Here is a 19,337-nt window from a genome sequence, read left to right as displayed (position 1 = left end):
CCTAGTCACAACACATATAAAACACTCTTTAATACTAACCAATCCAAAAACCACTTCCCGGGACCAATCCCATACTCTTGGAACCTCCAATTTCCCAAAACAATGTAACGAAAACATTCCCTGAGCCCCCGGGGCAAAAGCCCTAAATTGCAAAAATTCCTTGCCCAGAAAATAGCCTAGCGCCGCGGCACTACCCTTTAAGGGCCGCGGCGCCCAGAAAATCCCTTGCTCCTGATGCAACCTTGCACCGCGGCGCAAAGAACAGGGCCGCGATGCCCCTACGCTTTTCTCGAGCTAAAACACTTCCAATTCAACCCAACACACATACCTAAACCCCAAAACCAATTTAAAACCACAAACGAACCATCTAACAACCTAAAAACACCAACAATAAGCCCAATTACACAATCACACTCATAATCCACTCTTTGGTTTCAAATTTCAGAAACTTAAACCAAAGCCTTTAAAACTTAAACCAAGGCTTGAAAAATGTAAACCATGCTTCCAAATTCTTAAACCACACCAGAAACAAAAATTCAAAGATGCTTAGAACCCTTACCTCAATCAAGAATTTAACTTTGAACACTCTCCATTCCCAGCTTCAAGCCAACTCCTCTTGATTATCAAGCTGAATTCCCATGCAAACCAGCCACAACTATCTTTAAATTTTCATGCTCACTTTCTAAAATCAAGCTTGAAACTTAAACAAAACAGAGACAGATCCTTACCTCTGAACAATCTTGGTTTATGATCAACTTAATTGCCTTAAACCACCTTGATTCTCCTCCTAGGTCTCCCAATTTCAGTTCTCTTATTCTTTTCCTTTCCTTCTAGTTTCTCTTCCAATTTCAGCAAGAGCAAAATATGACTAAGTGTAAGAACGTGAGTCATCTTTTCCCTCAGCTGAAGCTATCTAAACCCCTGCCAAAAGACCATTTTACCCATCCAAGTAATTCCTTTCCTAACTAGGCCTCCAGGCATTTTTGACATTTCACCTTTCTTACAAATCTACCATTTTCTCATCTAAAATTGTTACTCTCAATAGTTACCAATGGTCACTCAAGTTACTCAATTACCATTAACCATTAACTCACAAACTCAAATTATAAAATTCCCAAAATACCCCTAGGCTCCTCTCAAGCCGGGTATCTAATCCTGTTGTGACTTTTAAACTAATTAGCTTCCTAGAACCGTCTCGGCACGTGCATCTCAATAATATCACCACTCATACGTGGTACTAATCATATTACACAATTATTACATCTATGCCCTCAACGGGCTAAAATTACCAATTTACCCCTAACAAACAAATAGGGCCCACATGCATATTTATTCCACCTAAACATGCATTCTAATAACATATTCATTTAAACTCATATATTAATATGTTAATTCATTTATTGTTCTCCAGACACACTAATCAAGTTCCTAAACTTTATTAGCAAATTGGGAGTATTACAACAACGAACACGACTATGAAGAAAAAAAATACTCCGATGTGAGATTTTGAAAGGAGTAAGAGTTTGAAATAAAAGGTAATACTAATCTTGTTGGTCAATAATACAAGCATCGTCTCAAAAGAGACCATTCCCAAGGTGTGAACTGTCTTGTCTCGAAGATGCTTCCGAAAAAAATATCGACACATATTAACTGAAAAGTTTGAGGAAAGACAAAAGACTGTGGAATATAGTGGAAATATATGTAATAATACTTTTGAGATGTTAATTTTTATATTTATTTCATTTGATAACGATATTGAAGGGAATGTCTTCAACAATTTGTATGATATTATTCTGTTTTGTCATAGTCTTTCTTTAACATTGATGTATTTTTCCTGCAGATGTTTTACGATATTGATGCAAGTTCTTTTGATTTGGTTTCTTGTTTTTTTAAGTTTACACATATATAGGGGGTGCTGTGTGGTAATACTTAAATAAATAATTTTTTATTTATTTAATTAAAAATTTAACAATTAAAAAGAAAATAGTATTTGATAACTTTATTTTTATTTATTAATTTTAAAAATGTTAATTAAAATTTATTAAATTTTGAAAATAGAATTTTTTTTTACTTTCAATTTTTAAAATAAAATTGTTTTGACTTTTCGGTTTTTTTTTTTCTCATTTTCAAATCAACACCTAATTTTATATTGTTAAACAAAAAATAAAAATAAAAATTATCAAAGACATTTATTATTTTTAAAAACAAAAAATAAAAATAGTTATCAAAAATATTTTTATTTTTTTAAAATAAAGAAACAAAAAAATAATATTTCTATTTTTGTATTTAAAAAAATCAAAAATAAAAATTTTACCAAACACAATCATAATAGTTCATTGATTGTTAAAAAAAAACTTACATATTTAATAAATTACTGAAAAAATAATCTTAGATACTAGTGAATATGTTGTTTTGTTTACAAAATTAATAAATATGTTGTTTAGTTAATCATATTATAATTAATTTATTCATTATTTTAAATAATTTAATTTTTTTAGAGTATATTTTTATTCTTTCAACAATATTGTATTTTGTCAAAAAAAAACTCTTAATCATATCAATAAGTATTTACTCATTTTTCTATAAATACATAATAAAATAAACTCTTAATCATATCTAAAATACCATTATGCTTATCCACTTTTTTATTTTGCTGGTTGGGTTACTAAACGGAAAAGTTTTTGTTTTGCCAACATCCCTTCGGTTTAGGACCGTGTTTTTTTCTTTCTATTTTTAATACTTTAATTTTGTACATTTTGACTATTAACTTAACTTTTCTTATTTTAGTTACGCTTTTGATGTCTGTTCTCGTTTATTGCTATAATATTTTTTTGTAGGAGTTTCTCTATCATCCGAGCAAAAGTTGTAGCTTTGATGATGATTTTTTGTAAAATTTATATTTGGTAATTTAAGATTTGATAAATATTTTTTATTTATTGTATTATTTTTTATTTTATAAAGAAAATTATTCTTGATTTTATTTATTTTATAATTCTGATATTGCTTCTTTATTAGGTGTTTATTTTTTGAAAGAATAAAGTCTCCTTATTGTCAATATCTTTTTAGACTTTATTTTTCTTTCCAAATTTAACTAATTGATTATCTCTTTTATAGTTAATTGAAAATATCTCTAGATAACTCTCAATCAGCCAAGAATGGTAACTACTTAAGTTAGTCAAACGATGAACTTGACCATGAACAAGTCCAGATTCGTACATGTTGACACCGTTTTTCGTCAACTTGAAAATGAGAGAAAATAAACAAGAAGATAACAGAGGAAATGAAAGAAGATGAATACAAGAGATTTTTACGTGGTTCAACAGTTAAATCTGCCTAGTCCACGAGTTTGTGTTATTGACCCTTGGGAGTTTTCTGGAAACTTTTCAGAAAATAGTTACCAAGAGTTTTCTCTCAAGATCTCAGAAATTCGGTCCCTCATAAATGGAGTTTCCTTCTCTATTTATAGATAAGGTTTCAGAATTCGTTCCCACATATTTCGGGAAGATATCCTGCGAATTAAATAATATAATATTTGTTGACCCAAGATTTAGCCAACGGACACGGAGTCAGAATATGTTTGATATAAATGAATGTATGAGAAGAACGTAATGACAAAAGTAAATAAGACACAGTTATTTTATAGTGATTCGGCCCCAGGATCTGGTAATGACCTACGTCCACTTAGACTGATATTGATATAAAAATCAGAAGAGTGATCAAAGAACTATGGTTCAATGAGTTTCACCACTTTCTGAAGAACAATACAATATTACTAGGATAATTACTATAATCTCTCACGCTTCAAAAGCCAAAAAGTCCCCTCCCTTGAGCTATCTCTTGCTATTTATAGGCTCAAGGGGGATTACAAAAGATTGTTACAGATATTATTTCCTGAATAATCGAATACTCAGGAGATTGTGTGAGATAAATTCGAGATTCACAAAGATCTTCCCATTAATGTTGCTTTGTACGCGGAACTAGTGACCAGACTGGTCGCAGGTAAGACAGGTTTGTACTGCTTCTAATGTATCTTCTGGTCGATACTCTAGCAGAACGTTTCCAGGTGTCAGCCACATGTCCAGGGATCACTTGCCACGTCACCAATGCTAATTTTTTGGATAACAATATTATTTAATGCATTATTCCCTACGCATACGAAAACATCCAATAAAATGTGAGATTGGATAACAAATTAAATAGTATCCCTTAAACATTGGGATTTTACAACAATAAATACATTCATATGTAATTGATTAGCTCAGTCACGGAGCTCATTACATCTCCGAGACTATCCGTCAATTGCGAGCTTGTCACCTAACTTCGCCTATGCTCAGAACAAAATAACCACTGATGAAGTCATCACATTCGAGCTTACACTTCTCGAGTTCGAACCATCTCGTCTTGAAGGCAAGAGATGTATCAGGGAAATATATGTATCAAACCATGGTTATTGCGAGCTCAGAGCACATTCGAGGCTACACACCCTCGAACTTTTCGAGGTCGTTATTTACCACAAAGCGGTCTGACTAACGGATCATATGACGATCGTGCATTTTTCGAGCTTACATCTAACGAGCCTAGATTTCGGGATCATAACTTCTCATGTTCAAAATCTGGGTGTAACAGTACAGTTTTGCAACTACAGATCTCTGTCTGTCCCTACAATTTCAGTTGCATTGATTGTGATTGAAAGTTTAAATTGAAAACTTTCCTTGTGTGTGTTGTGCGTTTAGAAATGTGTAAAGATGACTTTGGGTGAGTATTCTGTGTATAAATACGAACCAAAACATCAACCCTAAGGATCTCTTCTTCTCCCTAATTTCTTATACTTTTAGAAGAGTTTGTTTCTTATGTAAATGATAATTTTTCTGCTATTCTTTGGTTATTATATGTCCTTGTAATTTTTTATGAGTTAAGCAAAATCCCAAAGAGAAGAAAGTTAAGAACAACCTTCGGAAGAAGGTTCATCAAGTCTTGCATCGGAAGGAAGCAAGCATTCATCAAGCAATTTGAAGAGAGTTCAAACCTTGGTGTCTTAAAGAGATTCATTCAGCAAAGAGAGAGTACATCAAGCTTGCGACAAACATTAAAGGGAGTCTAAGTTTTGTTTAAGTCAATTACTTTGTACTTGTGAAATTTGACTAATGAATTTTATCTCTGGGTGTGGCCCCGTAGACTAGTAATATTTGAAAGGATATTGATACCACGTAAAAACTTTGTGTGTCATTTCTATTTTATCACACTGTTTAATATTCTGCAGTGACAGGAACTTGATCTGTAGCTACAAAATACTAGTTTGTTGTACCAACTTGTTTGTTTCGCATTTAATTAATTTGGTTAATTAAATAAAAATTTGGTAATCATAAATTACAAAATTTCACTTTTGATTGGTCTATTTTACTCGGGCTACCTTTACAATTTATAGAGACTGATTGTTCGACTTTAGTCTCCACTTTCTCTAAGAGATCATTATATTGTAATGAGTTATGGTCTTTGTTACAGGATATAGAAAGTTTATTATCTATTTTTCCTAAGGCATCCCCAAATTCATGTATGACGTTTGGCCAATAAGGCTGCTCATAGATTAAATGCACATGCACTCTAGGTGGATAGTGAACTAGTATACATGGATGATTTTTCATTTTTTTATTGAATGTATTACACTCTGATTATTTTCAATGAAATATTCATTGTTAGAAAAAAAAATACTATTGCTTATTAGTTGGCTTGAAGGGATGAAAAAAAAAACCTAACAAGATAGGGACACCAACCTAGGACAGTTTTGTCCGGTACTAATGGAGGCAAAAATATATGGGGCAGATAGAAATGCCCTCCATAGTAATTATAAAGTCAGATTAGCTTAACCAGTCCCAATTAAAAAAAAAATCAAGAAAGTGTACTAATAGGTTGTCAAGCACAATTTTTACATCAAGTATTTTTGTGTAACCATGACTACGAAGTTGATAAAAGTTGAGCTAAATATATGATGAAAAAAAAGACGTGCATGAGTCGAGTTTGTTGTTGTTGAGGTGAAAACAAAAATCATACATAATTTTAATAAAATAGTATCATATGTGCTACATATACAATAAATATATAAACATTGATGTTTATGAAAATTTTACTTGTCCTTGAAAGGTAAACTTTTAAAAATTAATAGAAGATGATACAATTTCTTTTGTTAGGATTAGCTAACTATAGGCCATAAGACAAAAGATAGAAGCTCTACTTTTTTTTACAAGGGAAAGAAATCAGTTAGCGAAAAATAAAGTAAACCAAATATTATTAATTACTACTACACAAGGGGCTATTGCATCACCTGATCATTGTTGTAACGTCCTACTAATCCAGGACAGTTACACTGTGTCTTTAATAATGCTTAACTCGATAAGCGAGTTATTTGGACTCAAAAGTGTAATTTAAGTAACATAAATGTCCAGGTGTTAAAAATTTTGGATAAAAAGATTTAACTTTTCATTAAGACGGTAAAAGAGTTTACACGGGGTCCCCAAAATTCTAATCAAAACATAATTACAATTATAGTATTACAAATAGTCAACCTAAGCGACAAAATTAGATTGGTAACCTAAATCCATCATACTACTCGACTGTGGCGGCCGAGCTAGCTGGATATGTACGCGCTGCTCCAAACCTCTCCAACCCATGGCTGATGACATCTAGCTTGTCCTTACTTTCACCATAGAGCACCTGTGAGCCAAGGCCCATCGAGAAAACCCCACGTGGCATAATACTAGTTCAACTATTTATAAGCAACAAACACATGCTTCACAATTACCAAATATATTTTTCTCAATCATTTAACTTGTAACCACATTTCACAGTTTACAAAGAGATCCATTTCATTCCCACGAATTAGTTACACGGCCTAGGGAACAGCCCTGTCGAGCGGCCCAATCGAGCGAGATGCGTACTCAGGCACTCAGCTCACGGTTCATGCCGGACGAGTAGGGATTGAACCCTCATACTGGACTCACCTTCACAACCTGCACTCCACACGCTTTGCCGACTAGCCCCACGCTCAATGCGATGGTCGTCCAGCCCCACGTTCAACATGATGGTCGAATATCAATTATACCACATATATGCAAATAATTCATTGCTAATGAGCTTACCAACTGATTAGCTCTATGTGTATATACTAATTTTCTTACCTCAAGTCCTATGCTAGCAATGATATGACCCTGAGAACTATCCTTCCCCGAGCCTTTTGGTATACCTAGTCACAAACATAAACGGTACTTTCGTTAAGAACTAAATCCAATTACTAAATTTGGGACCAATCCCATGCTCTCGGGACCCCCAATTCCACCAAACGGGGTGGTGAAATTGTCCCCCGAGCCTCCAAGCTCTTCCCAAGCCCTAAAAATGACATATGTTGAAATGGTTATAGGGCAGGGGCCACCCCCATAGGATAGGGGAGCCACCCTCATGGGGTAGGGGCACCCAACAAGACAGATGCTCAAAATTTTTTCCTCTGCATAGCAGAGGGGCGCTACAACGCGAACCCATAATTCTGGGTTCCATTTATGCAATTTCTTTGACCTAACTTCGCAAAAAATTGACCTAAGACCCTCAAGAGTCATCAAACAAAGTTTCCTAACTCAAATTCAAAGTAACTTGACCCATTTTAGGTTACCAAAGTGCCAAAGGTCTAGGAACAATGTCAAAAACGTTCAAAAACACAAAATGCCAAAAACCATCACTTTGAGTTTTTGAAACCCAAACTCTTTCCCAATCCAAAAATTCAACATTAAACCACCATTACCAGCTACAAATAAAGCTTCCCAACAATTATAAATAGGGTTCTAACACCAGAACATATGATCCAACAACCTAGAACCCACGAAACTCAAAACTCAAGCCAAGCCCCAAAACTTCCTCAAGAACAATGAAGAATACAAGAAGAGCTTGAGTGATCTTACCTTAGTGATGAATTCGAAACCCTAGGTTGAAAATGGAGTACTCAATTGAAATTATTCATCTTCTAAGCCTTCAATTCTCATCTCAAATCCTCAAACTCAGATGCTGTTGGGAATTGTGCCCTTATTGTAATTGTAGTTGACAATGGTTTTAATGAAATGAATAAATGAATTGAATTATTGTGTATATGTAGCTTATGTACTATATTATTTTAAATAATATTAAGTAAATATCATAAAATTCCCAAGTTCATCTATGTGGTCTCAATCTCATATTGGTATGAGAGGATCGAGATTGAGATAATGAACTTAAATAGTTCGCAGCAAAATAAAGTTATGGAATCTTTAGATTAATTACTGCTAGTATGGTCCACTAGTATTATGAATACATTTGACCTAGATCCGAGTTACTAGTCTAGTAGGACACTTTAGTGGAAGTACTTTGCGTACTGAGAGTATGTAGAACTGGATTAGATGTGATTTGATAATACTTGTTTAAATACTGTTTCATAGTATTATAAAACACATCAACTGATGATCATATACAAACTGATCTTAATCCTGAAGTTACTATGAACTCCTATATATGTCATTTGATTCATGCATTACGGTTTGTCAGAATGATCAAGCTAAGAACTATTATTTTGGGGACTTAATGATGTATATGGCTGGGGACATAGCTTATCAGATATGGAATATATACATTCTTATAGATTGAATGATGGTTCCCTATTGGGTTGGCTTTTGGAACTGAAAAAGTTATTAACATCAAATTCATAATCAAATTATGAATTAACCTTCACTAGTAAAGTCAATGGTGCACTAGGAATCAAGATATAATTAAAAGGGTAAAATGGTAATTTTATTCTCACTTAATTATGAATCATCAATAGATGATTAATTTGTATGTAATGATTATATCAATGGACAGCTTATGGTTACAATAAAGTACTTAGTAAATATATGTCTTTAATTCTCAATAGTGCAGTCTCATATTTATAGTGGAGTAATCATGAGATTAATAAATATGATTATTGAATCAAAGAGTTTTGGTTAATAATCTATTATTTATTGAAGCTTGGAATTATTAGTCCATAGGTTCCCTAGGCGGCTATATCAACACTATTCAAGGTAAGAGTTGATACAATGATCAAATTGTGAATGAGCTATTTGAGAGAATATTTATTCTTTGGAATAAATATACAATTATGTGATAATTGAAGTTGTACAATTTATTATTGCATTAATGCAATTTTTCAAATTGTGTAGAAATCAAAGAAATTGATTTTAATCAATTATTTTATTTAAGTGAGAAGTGATAAATATGGATAATGAAAATTTGTTTTGATTATTATATTTATTTAATTAATAATAAGATGATAATGAAAATTCAAATTTTGTATTTTGAATTTTAAAATTTAAGTTGTTATCTTTTCTTTAAAAAGATAATACCTTATTTGATTTTATAATTATTAATTAATTAAAATAAAAATGCATGAAAAATCAAATCCCTTTTTTCAGGGAGGTGTTACACGCATAGGGCTTCCTAGACTGCCCTATGCGTGTACCACTACTGATAATGATCAATTATTAGTTTTTCATTTATTTAATTAATTAATTATTCATTTTGAAAAGAGTTTTAAAATGAAATTTTATCTATTATTAAGATGATCAATTTTATTTGATTATTATTATGATAATAATACCTATATATTCTATATGATAGAAAATAGGAGAATATACAGAAGTTTTACAACAAGGAGCATTAGTAAAAGAAATAATATTTTTCTCACAAAAGATAAACCTTTCTCTCTAGCCTATAATCAAGAGTCTCATGTGTTGAGAATACTTTTGATTCACAAATTTGATTATTGTTCTCTATGTGCCTACCCACATCTTAAGGTGTAGAGAACATCTTGGTGTGAGTACTCAAGCGAGGATAGGAAGATCGAAATATATACGAATAGATTCAAGGATTCTTGATAGGCTACAAGAGGTAAATCATTTCATATTATTTTTACATATACATATATTAGTTGATTAACATATTGCATATTAAAGGATCCTCATATAAAGTTGTTTATATGAAATTTTGTTGTTGTATATAATACTATCATTACCGCAATTTCCGCTGCGCACTAGGAATCGTTCCTAACAGATGCAAACTCCAAACTTGGTTGTGTCTCCAAAACCTCTTCAAGAAGGTAAGCTAAGAGAGAGATGATTGTATGTACTTGAATGATCCAGAAGCTCTCAACTTTGGTCAGCCTAACTTGTCCAATTGGTGAACAGACCATTTTGCCCCTAGCTTAACTTAACCTCAAAACCAAACCCAATGGCATTTGGGTCATTTTGCCTAAATCACCACTAAACCTCAAATTGTACCACTAATTCCCAATTAAATCATTAATCCCAATTATTTCTATTTACTAATAAATCCCGATAGTTTCCAAATTACCCAAATACCCCTAGGCTCACCTCGAGCCGGGTATTTTATCCTCGTTGTGATTTTTCTGCTAAATTGCTCAATAGGATCAACTCGTGTCGAGTATCTCAAATATAACCTCATAATAATGTGGTCTCAATCACATAGTATAGAAAATTACAATTATACCCTCAATGAGTCAAAATTACGAAAATGTCCATTTTTAACAAAAGCGGGTCTTCATGCACATTTGATACGCGTAAACATGCATAGACAACCATATCATAATATAACTCATATAATTCACATAGTCACATATATACTCAATTATAATCATATAATTCTAATTATGCCCTCTTGATACACTAACCAAGGTACTAAACCTTATTAAGAGTTTTGTGACGTTACAATTATGTTGATAGAAATAATTTGTCAACGTTGTAATGTCAAAGAGCCTTCTCATGCATGACATCAACCAACATTAGTAAAACTTCATATTTTGAATTATTGTATACATTATTTCTCAATACAATGGGGGATTCCTAATACGTAGGTTAGTAACTAATATAATAAGATTGAATTTTTCTCTTGAAGAAAAAGTATTAGCTAAACGGTCTTCTTTTTATAGTCATTTTGCACAATAGTCTTGTTTTGATAATTTTTTGCAAAATTGTGCTCCATACACCACCGACATTCCTTGGCACTCTGTAAAAAATTCTAGATTCTCTGTTGAAATTCCAAACACCCTATCAAAAATTGTTTACCTTGTTTGGATTCTAGACAAATGCCATTTTACAAACAATTATCGAATTAAGGTCATTTAATAAAGTAACATTAATAAATTGTCTATTTTCATTAATTACTCTATTTAAAAATGAAAAAAAAAACCTTTTAGGCTCCAAAACATTTTATGGCAACTCTCCATATATTCTATCTAAATTAGCTACCACTTTTAGTGCTACTTTGGGAGAGCTTTTAAAAAAGCTAAAAGCACTTTTTGGAGAAGTTATGAATTAAAAAGTGTTTGGTAAAATTTAAAAAATAGCTTTTTAAAGAATTTATGTAAAAGTTTCAGCTTTTAGCCAACGTTGGCTCACCCCAACTTTTGGATTTTAGCTTTTACGGGAAGCTAGTTTATTGGCTTAATGAATATTTTATTGGACCGAATTACCCTCAATCTAATCACAAAATTCCCATTTTACCCACTTTAATTTTAGGGTTCTTTTCTATCTCAACATATTTCATTTCTCACCAAATAATACCACTACCAGCCGACACTCCTTGCCAACCTCCATATCTTCATAATTATCACTGGTATGTATTTTCTATATCATTCTTTTTGGCAACCGTCTTTAAGTCGTTGATTAATCTAATTCTATTTCTTTTCTTTGCTTTTTTGCCATAGTTTTTTAAGCTGCTTTGTCTCTATTATGCTATATGTATTTAGTTAATATACCTTTTTCTCTTTTATTTTTTATTTTTTTTTCTTGCCATGGATTTTCGAGCCTTATATATTCTATTGTTTCATAAACTATCAAGATTCTTTGTAATTCGTGACAACATGTATTAGTTTGTATAACATATATTTATATAGGTATATATATATTTGGTACAGTGATGCATTTGTTTCATTTGTTATATATATATATATTCATAATAATTTGGTGCTTAAACAATTTTGATCAAAGCTTTAACAGTTAACAATCTTGTCACTAGTAGCAATGAGATAAGTTATATAATGAGACTTCAAAATCATAGTATATAAACAATATAAACTCTAACATATGAACAACAAGAATTATAAAGATGATAAATTAGTCTTTGGCCTAGGATTTGACAAAAATATTTGTAAAGATGATTTCTATTTTTCTTAGGATTAAAATGATTGATTAAGATAGTTAAGTACATGTATAGTGCTCATTTTTTTAGTTCAATATTGTTTTGAATAATATAATCTTTTATTAATGAAATTCGAATAAAACATAGCTAAGTACATGTATAGTGAAAGAGAAGAGAGAGATCTTTGTTTCATTGAAAGAACCTAAGCTCAAGCTTAAATGACTCAAGTATGAGCATGATGTTGCCACTCTAGACTTTAAGTATTTACTTTCAAACTTTGTGTTATGACTATTTAATATATGTTTGTTGAATTATTTCTTTTACTTGTATTATTCTCAAAACTTTGTTATGACTATTTAATTTATGTTTGTTATATTATTTCTTTTACTTGCATATGCTCTATACTTTGTGTTATGGCTTTTTCATATGTATTAATAATTAAATTAATATTGGCAGGTTTGTTTTACATTAGAAATAATGTTAGATATGATGAGAAGATTGAGTTACAATCAATATGTGTAACCACATGTCTTATTCAATATTATTATACAACATACATTGAAAAGACTCCTTGTATGAATTCTTCTCAAACTGGTCATATGTGGTTGATGGAAATATTACAAGGAAATGAAAGTAGATATTATAGGATGGAGAAAGATGTCTTCATTAAATTATGTAATGAATTGGAAACTAATTATGGATTTAAGGGCTCAAAGAGAATGTGTGCTCTTGAAATATTAGGCATGTTTTTATTCACGGTAGGTCATGGTGCTGGAAATCGGTTAACACAAGAGCAATTTCAACACTCAGGCGAGACAGTTAGTCGTTATTTCAACAAGGTTTTAGATGTTTTATGTCATATGAGTGTAGATGTATTAAAAACACCTGACCCTGAATTTAAAGATGTTCCTGAAGAGATATTGAATGATTCAAGATATATGCCTCATTTTAAGGTAAGTGATACTTCAAAATTATGTTTTTTTTTCTCCTTTTTTTTTCAAAGTATTATGTTTATAATTTGATTTTTCTCCTAGAATTGTATTGGTGTAATAGAAGGTGTGCATGTGAATGTCATAATTCCTCCTGAAGGTCAAGTACCGTTTATTGGTAGAAAAGGGATACCGACTCAAAATATTATGGCAATATGTAATTTTGATATGTAGTTTATATATGTATATAATGGGTGAGAAGGTTCTGCCCATGATACAAGAATATTTTTATCCGTTTTATGTGATCCAACTTCAAATTTTCCAAAACCACCTCAAAGTTACAATTTACACACATATTTTAAAAAAATATATACAATTTCTTTAATTATATTTTTTATCTTGTATTTGACAGGAAAATATTATTTAATGGATGCTGGATACCCACAAATAAAAGGATTTTTAGGACCGTATAAAGGTCAAAGATACCATCTTCCACAATTTTAACGAGGTAGCAAACCTACTGGTTATAAAGAGATATTCAACCAGGCACATTCTTCTCTTCGAAGTGTTATTGAATGAACTTTTGGAGTAGGGAAGAAAAGATGGAAAACATTAAGAGATATGCCCAGTTATCCATACACGAAGCAAGTGAAAATAGTAATTGCATCAATGACCTTGCATAATTACATTCGAAGACATGCTAAACATGATCGTCGTTTTGAGAAAATTAGAGATGATTCAAAATACTGTGCAAATGATCAAAAAACTAATGTTGAAGATGAAGATGAAACATCTAGAACTTCAAATTCAAATGGAATGGACAACATCAGAGATATGATTCCTACAAGTTTAATGAGAGATACCTAGAAATAATATTTTCACATATTTTCCCTTTTATATTATCTAAGTTATCATATTGTGTTATACATATTTGATTAAACTTTAGATTATATGTTCAAAACTTATTTTATTTCATTTTTTATAAAAAAAATATTTTACTAATTCTTTCTTTGTATAATTTTTTTTGAAAATAAATTTTGTCAAAAGAAAACTAATAAATTTGATTTAATTTTCTAATAAAGTAAATAAATATAAATATATCTAGTATGTGTGAATTTATTTTAATCAAATAAAAGGATGTCTATTTTTGTCTTTTTTTATTTAACAGTTATCCAATCATTTAGTTTACCAAACACTCTCATACAATTTTTCCAACTCTCACATGCTTAAAATCTGTAATTTACCAAACACTTAGTAGCTTTTTCCACAGTACAGCTACAACTATTTTTCTCCACAACACAACTGCAGCTGCTTTTCTCCACATCACAGTTGTACCAAACTGGCCCTTAATCAACAACCTCTATCAGTTTCTATTTCTCGTTCTCTTTCATTCTCTAACTTTCTTGAACTGTCGTGTCTTATACACTGACACCATTAACATATAATAATAATTCCATTAACTGATCCCTTAACATTGCAAAATAAATAAATAAATAAAGACATCTGGGCCAAAATGGGTCCATCCCCCCCCCCCCCCCCCCCACCTCTCTTCTCTGTCTTTGCCTATCACTCTCCTTCTCTCACATCTCACTTTGTGTCTCCCATCTTTATTTCTCTCTTTGTGTAATAGGCAGTGACGACTTAGCAACGATGACTTAGGTGTAGGAGGGGCAGAGGGCGCTCTCGTTCTCTTCTTTCTCACTCCCTCGTTCTGTTGGGATATCCCCTTAAAGTGTATTTATGTAAAATATTTGCTTAACATTTAAATAAAAATAATAATTTCACTCATATTTGTATTTTATTTACATATCATTTATTTAGACAGATCCAATGTTATTACATATAATCTTTGTTACACCCAGATTTTGAGATAAGAAGTTATGACCCCGAAAACTGGGCTCGTCAGGTGTGAGCTCGAAATATATGCGGTCGTCATATGATCCAACCGTCGGACCTCTTTGAAGTAAACAACGACCTCGAGGATGTATAGCCTCGAATATGCTCTGAGCTCGCAATGGCCATAGTATGAAACTTGTATATATTTCTCCTTGATTGCCTTCAGGCAAGATGGCTCGAGCTCGGGAAGTGTAAGCTTGAATGTGGCAACATCGTCAGCATCTACTTGTTTTGTGCATAGGCGAAACTAGGCGACGAGCTCGTGATCAACTGATAGCCACAGCGAGTACAACGCCAGCTGCTGGTCTCGAATATTTGATGAATCTCGTATCCATGTTAATCAGTTACGTGTGAATATGTTTATTATTGTACAATCCCAATATTTAAGGGATATCATTTGATCTGTTATTCGATCCCATATTTTATGGGACGTTTCTGTGTATGTAGGAAATAATGCGTTAATATATTAATTGATTTACAGAATATCTTCCTGAGAGATGTGGGAATGAATTCTGCAACCTTCTCTATAAATAGAGAAGGAAGCACCATTTGTAAGGGGCCGGAAAACTGATTCTAGAGAGAAAACTCTGGGCAACTGTTCTCTAAAAAGTTTCCAGAAAACTCTCAAGTCTTAATAATATAGACTCGTGGACTAGGCAGAGATAACTGCTGAACCACGTAAAAACCCTCCTGTGTTCTTTTTTGTTCATTTGCTCCAATATCTTCTTGTTTAATTGCTCTCCTATTTAAGTTGACAAAAAACGGTGTCAACAGTTTGAGAGCCATTAAACAGTGCGTGCGTGAGTCTGTTTAGTCAGGAAGCCTCTCGGATTAGCAATGGAAGCAAATGATCCCAATATTCCTAAGGAAGAAATTTAAGATGAAGCTGAGTACCCCCGGCGCCCGGGGAAGCAGCCTATGGTGAATTCTGACCCCGATGAGAGGAGTGGTTCATTTGACTCTCGGGGACCACCTGCCCCCAGGGATGACGAGGACATGTACTATAATCCTAAACGATACATCCCAATATTGGAACTCGAAAATTGTCAACTGCGAAAGCAGCTGGTAGAAGCTAAGAAACGCAATGAAGAGCTAGCTAGACTAGCTGCTGAAGTGCAGGCGGCTTAGGCCCCACCTCCACAAGATGCCCAGGCTCCATCTCCGCAGGACGTTCACGTTCCACTGCGTAGGCCTCGGGGGTAGTTGCGCAAAAATGCTGCCACCCGAAGAGCAGAGCAACCTCCACCACCAGTAGAACAACCTGCTTTGCCGAGAACCCAGAGAAGTAACCGGGCTGAAGGTCCTGCCAATCCAACTGCGGAGGCACCAGCCAGAGTAAGGAATAACCGAGCCCCCTCGAAGGCTCGGACCCAAAATCCTGGTAACGCGCAGAATGTTGCAGAACCTGATCGGACAAACTCAGGGCCTTCTAGGCCCCGTAATGGATGGCAACCACCATCGCCAATAAGACACCCACCATCGCCAATAAGGCATCCCTCACCAACTCGGAGGAACACACATGGAGATAAGGAAAGGTGAGCTGGGCGAAGGCGTGGAAATGGGGAAACTGCTAGGGAGCATAGGGGTCCCCATCCTACGAGAGGCCAAATGTCTCGATCTCACATTATTGAGACGAGACAACTAGCAAGAAACCCATCTCGAAATAATCGTGCAATGAACCATGTCAGTGAAGGCTCGGGTGACACCAGGTCTGTAAGTATATACGACCACGAACGTAGAAACACTAGAAATCGAGGTGATCACCCAGATTTACAGGAGCATTTAAACCATAATCGGGGGCGTGAAAATCCCCCGAATTCGGACCTGAGAGACAATCTGAACAGGCGCAAGCATCCCGCGTCAAGGCAAAGAACTATAGTTGTAATCAATGATAACCAGTTCCCACTGCTTCAAGTCAGACCCCCCGTAGATCTAGTCCAAGAAAGGATTGAATAGTTGGAAAGATCATTCAAGCTCTTGCAAAATGAACGAGGCCGGGAACGGGACGAAGAGTTCGATGAAGAACTTGAGCCCTTCGCCTCGTATATTTCCAGCACCCCGTTTCCTCAAGGGTTCAGAATTCCTCATGTCCCACAATTTGATGGGAATTCAGATCTGTACAGTCATTTAAGTACGTTCAACACAATCATGCGAGCTAGTAATGTGGGCTACGAGCTCAGGTGCATGCTTTCCCCAGCCTTGCTCACAAGACCAGCAAAGAACTGGTTGAAAAATATAAGAGACATTCAATTGCTTCTTCGGATCAATCATCAAGAGATTTCAAGAAGCAATTCAAGGCCATGGTCGGCATTAGGCCCGAGGCATCTGCCTTGACCAACGTCCAGCAGCAGCTAAATGAGACACTGAAAAGTTATCTCACAAGGTTTAACTTGGAAGTCGCTCGAGCTCGTGATGTCGACGACAGTGGCCATTTAATTGCTGTCCAAGATGGTGTAATGCCTGGAAGTCCTCGCTGGGAGGATATGCAAAGGAAGCCCGTAAGGTCCTTAACCGAGTTCAATCGACGAGCTCAGAGGTTTGTTAATGTAGAGGAGGCGAGGTCAGCGTTGAATATGACCTCTCAGCCCATAACTACAAGAACAAACACAAACTCTGCCTCGACCTCAGTGGATCCTATGACCTCAAAACCCCCCGAGGACAACCCTTCTAAAAGAAAGAAAAATGAAGGGAATAATCCCGAGGTGGGAGGAAAGAAGAAGAAATGGGAAAGATATTTCTCCGCATACAAGGTGTATACCGAGCTCAATGAGTCTTGGGAGAATATCTACCTGCCTAATGAAAACCAGGTCCCTTTCAGACAGCCTGACCCCATGAGAAGCCAAAAGGCTAAAAGAGACTCCAACAAGTACTGCAGATTCCACAGAGATATCAGACATACAACCGATGAATGCAGACAATTACAAGATGAGATCAAAGGACTGATCTTGAGAGGGTATTTCAATTAGTATGTAAGAAATAAAAACCCCAATCAGGCTTCCACCAGCCAGAGGGCAGCAGCTGTACCACCTGCCCAGAACAGCAACTCCCGAGCAAGGGAGGATGAACGACCCCCTCCGATTGATGGAGAGGATGTCATAACCATCTCTGGGGGACCCCATATTGCAGGATCGGGCAGGAATGCCTAGAAAAGATACGTGAATGAGCTAAAAACTGGTGACAGGTCTCCCTACGAACTCAAACCCAGAGCTCTAAAACTACAAATGGTTGAATCTTAACCCATAACTTTTACTGAAGATGACGCATCCCATGTATAGTTCCCTCATAATGACCCACTGGTCATCACCCTTCAACTCGCAAACAAAAGGGTACACCGAGTTCTGATTGATAACAGGAGCTTGGTGAATATCCTTTACAAAGCCATTTTAGAAAAGATGGGACTCGCACTTCGCGACCTAAAAGCCTGTTCAACGACGTTGTACGGCTTTTCAGGAGAAGGGGCTACCTGTATAGGATCCATCGAACTCCCCGTGACCTTGGGAGACTTCCCAGTCTCGACAACCAAGATGTTGGAATTCGTAGTGGTGGATCTTCTATCGGCCTATAACGTATTGCTCGGGAGACCCACCCTAATAAGGCTAGGGGCAGTTTCGTCCATAAGGCATCTGGCCATCAAGTTCCCGACTTCTAGTGTCATCAGGACTCTGAAGGGGGACCAGCTCGCAGGAAGGGAATGCTACAACATTTCCATAAGAGGGAAGAAGCAGACAAGTGCACAAACACTTGTTGTAATTCAAAATAAGGATGGGACAGTCTTCGAAATAGATGAAGAGATCAATCCTAGAGTAGAAGTAAAGGCTGATCTCGAGTCATTAGAAGAGCTCGAAGAAGTCAAGCTCGAGGAAGTTGATCCCCCGAAAATTGTGTAGGTAGGGAAAAACCTTTCAGAAGAAACAAAATAGCAATTAATTGACTTCTTAAGGGAGAACCAAGATGTTTTCGCATGGTCGTATTCGGACATGGTAGGAATAAGTCCTAATGTAATAAGTCATGCACTTAACATTAACAAAAGCTTCCCCCCGAAGCAGCAACAGCAAAGGCTCCTAGACGATGATAGGAAGAAAGCCTTGAAGGAAGAAGTTGACAGATTAAAGGCGAACCGGTTTATACGAGACACCTTCTACCCTGATTGGATCACAAACCCGGTCTTGGTTCTGAAACCTAACGGAACATGGCGGACTTGCATCGACTATTCCGATCTCAACAAGGCATGTGCTAAGGATTGCTTTCCCCTACCTCGAATCGACCAGCTCGTAGATGCCACAGTTGGGCATGGACTTATGTCATTCA

The 19,337-nt window shown here is 34.9% G+C and overlaps 1 protein-coding gene across 1 annotated transcript; it reads left to right on the top strand.

The window, feature by feature from the left end:
• The first annotated feature begins 12,851 nt into the window (after positions 1-12,851).
• LOC133795613 (uncharacterized) lies at positions 12,852-14,000 on the top strand. The gene is made up of 3 exons (XM_062233067.1): positions 12,852-13,157; positions 13,239-13,350; positions 13,726-14,000. Exons 1-3 carry the CDS (start codon positions 12,852-12,854, stop codon positions 13,998-14,000), a joined length of 693 nt encoding a protein of 230 aa, XP_062089051.1.
• Positions 14,001-19,337: the final 5,337 nt, after the last annotated feature.

This window comes from Humulus lupulus, chromosome 8 (assembly GCF_963169125.1).
Source record: "Humulus lupulus chromosome 8, drHumLupu1.1, whole genome shotgun sequence".
Lineage (NCBI taxonomy): Eukaryota > Viridiplantae > Streptophyta > Magnoliopsida > Rosales > Cannabaceae > Humulus > Humulus lupulus.
The sequence above is the reverse complement of the archived record's forward strand: the minus strand, read 5'-3'. Positions and strand labels throughout refer to the sequence as shown.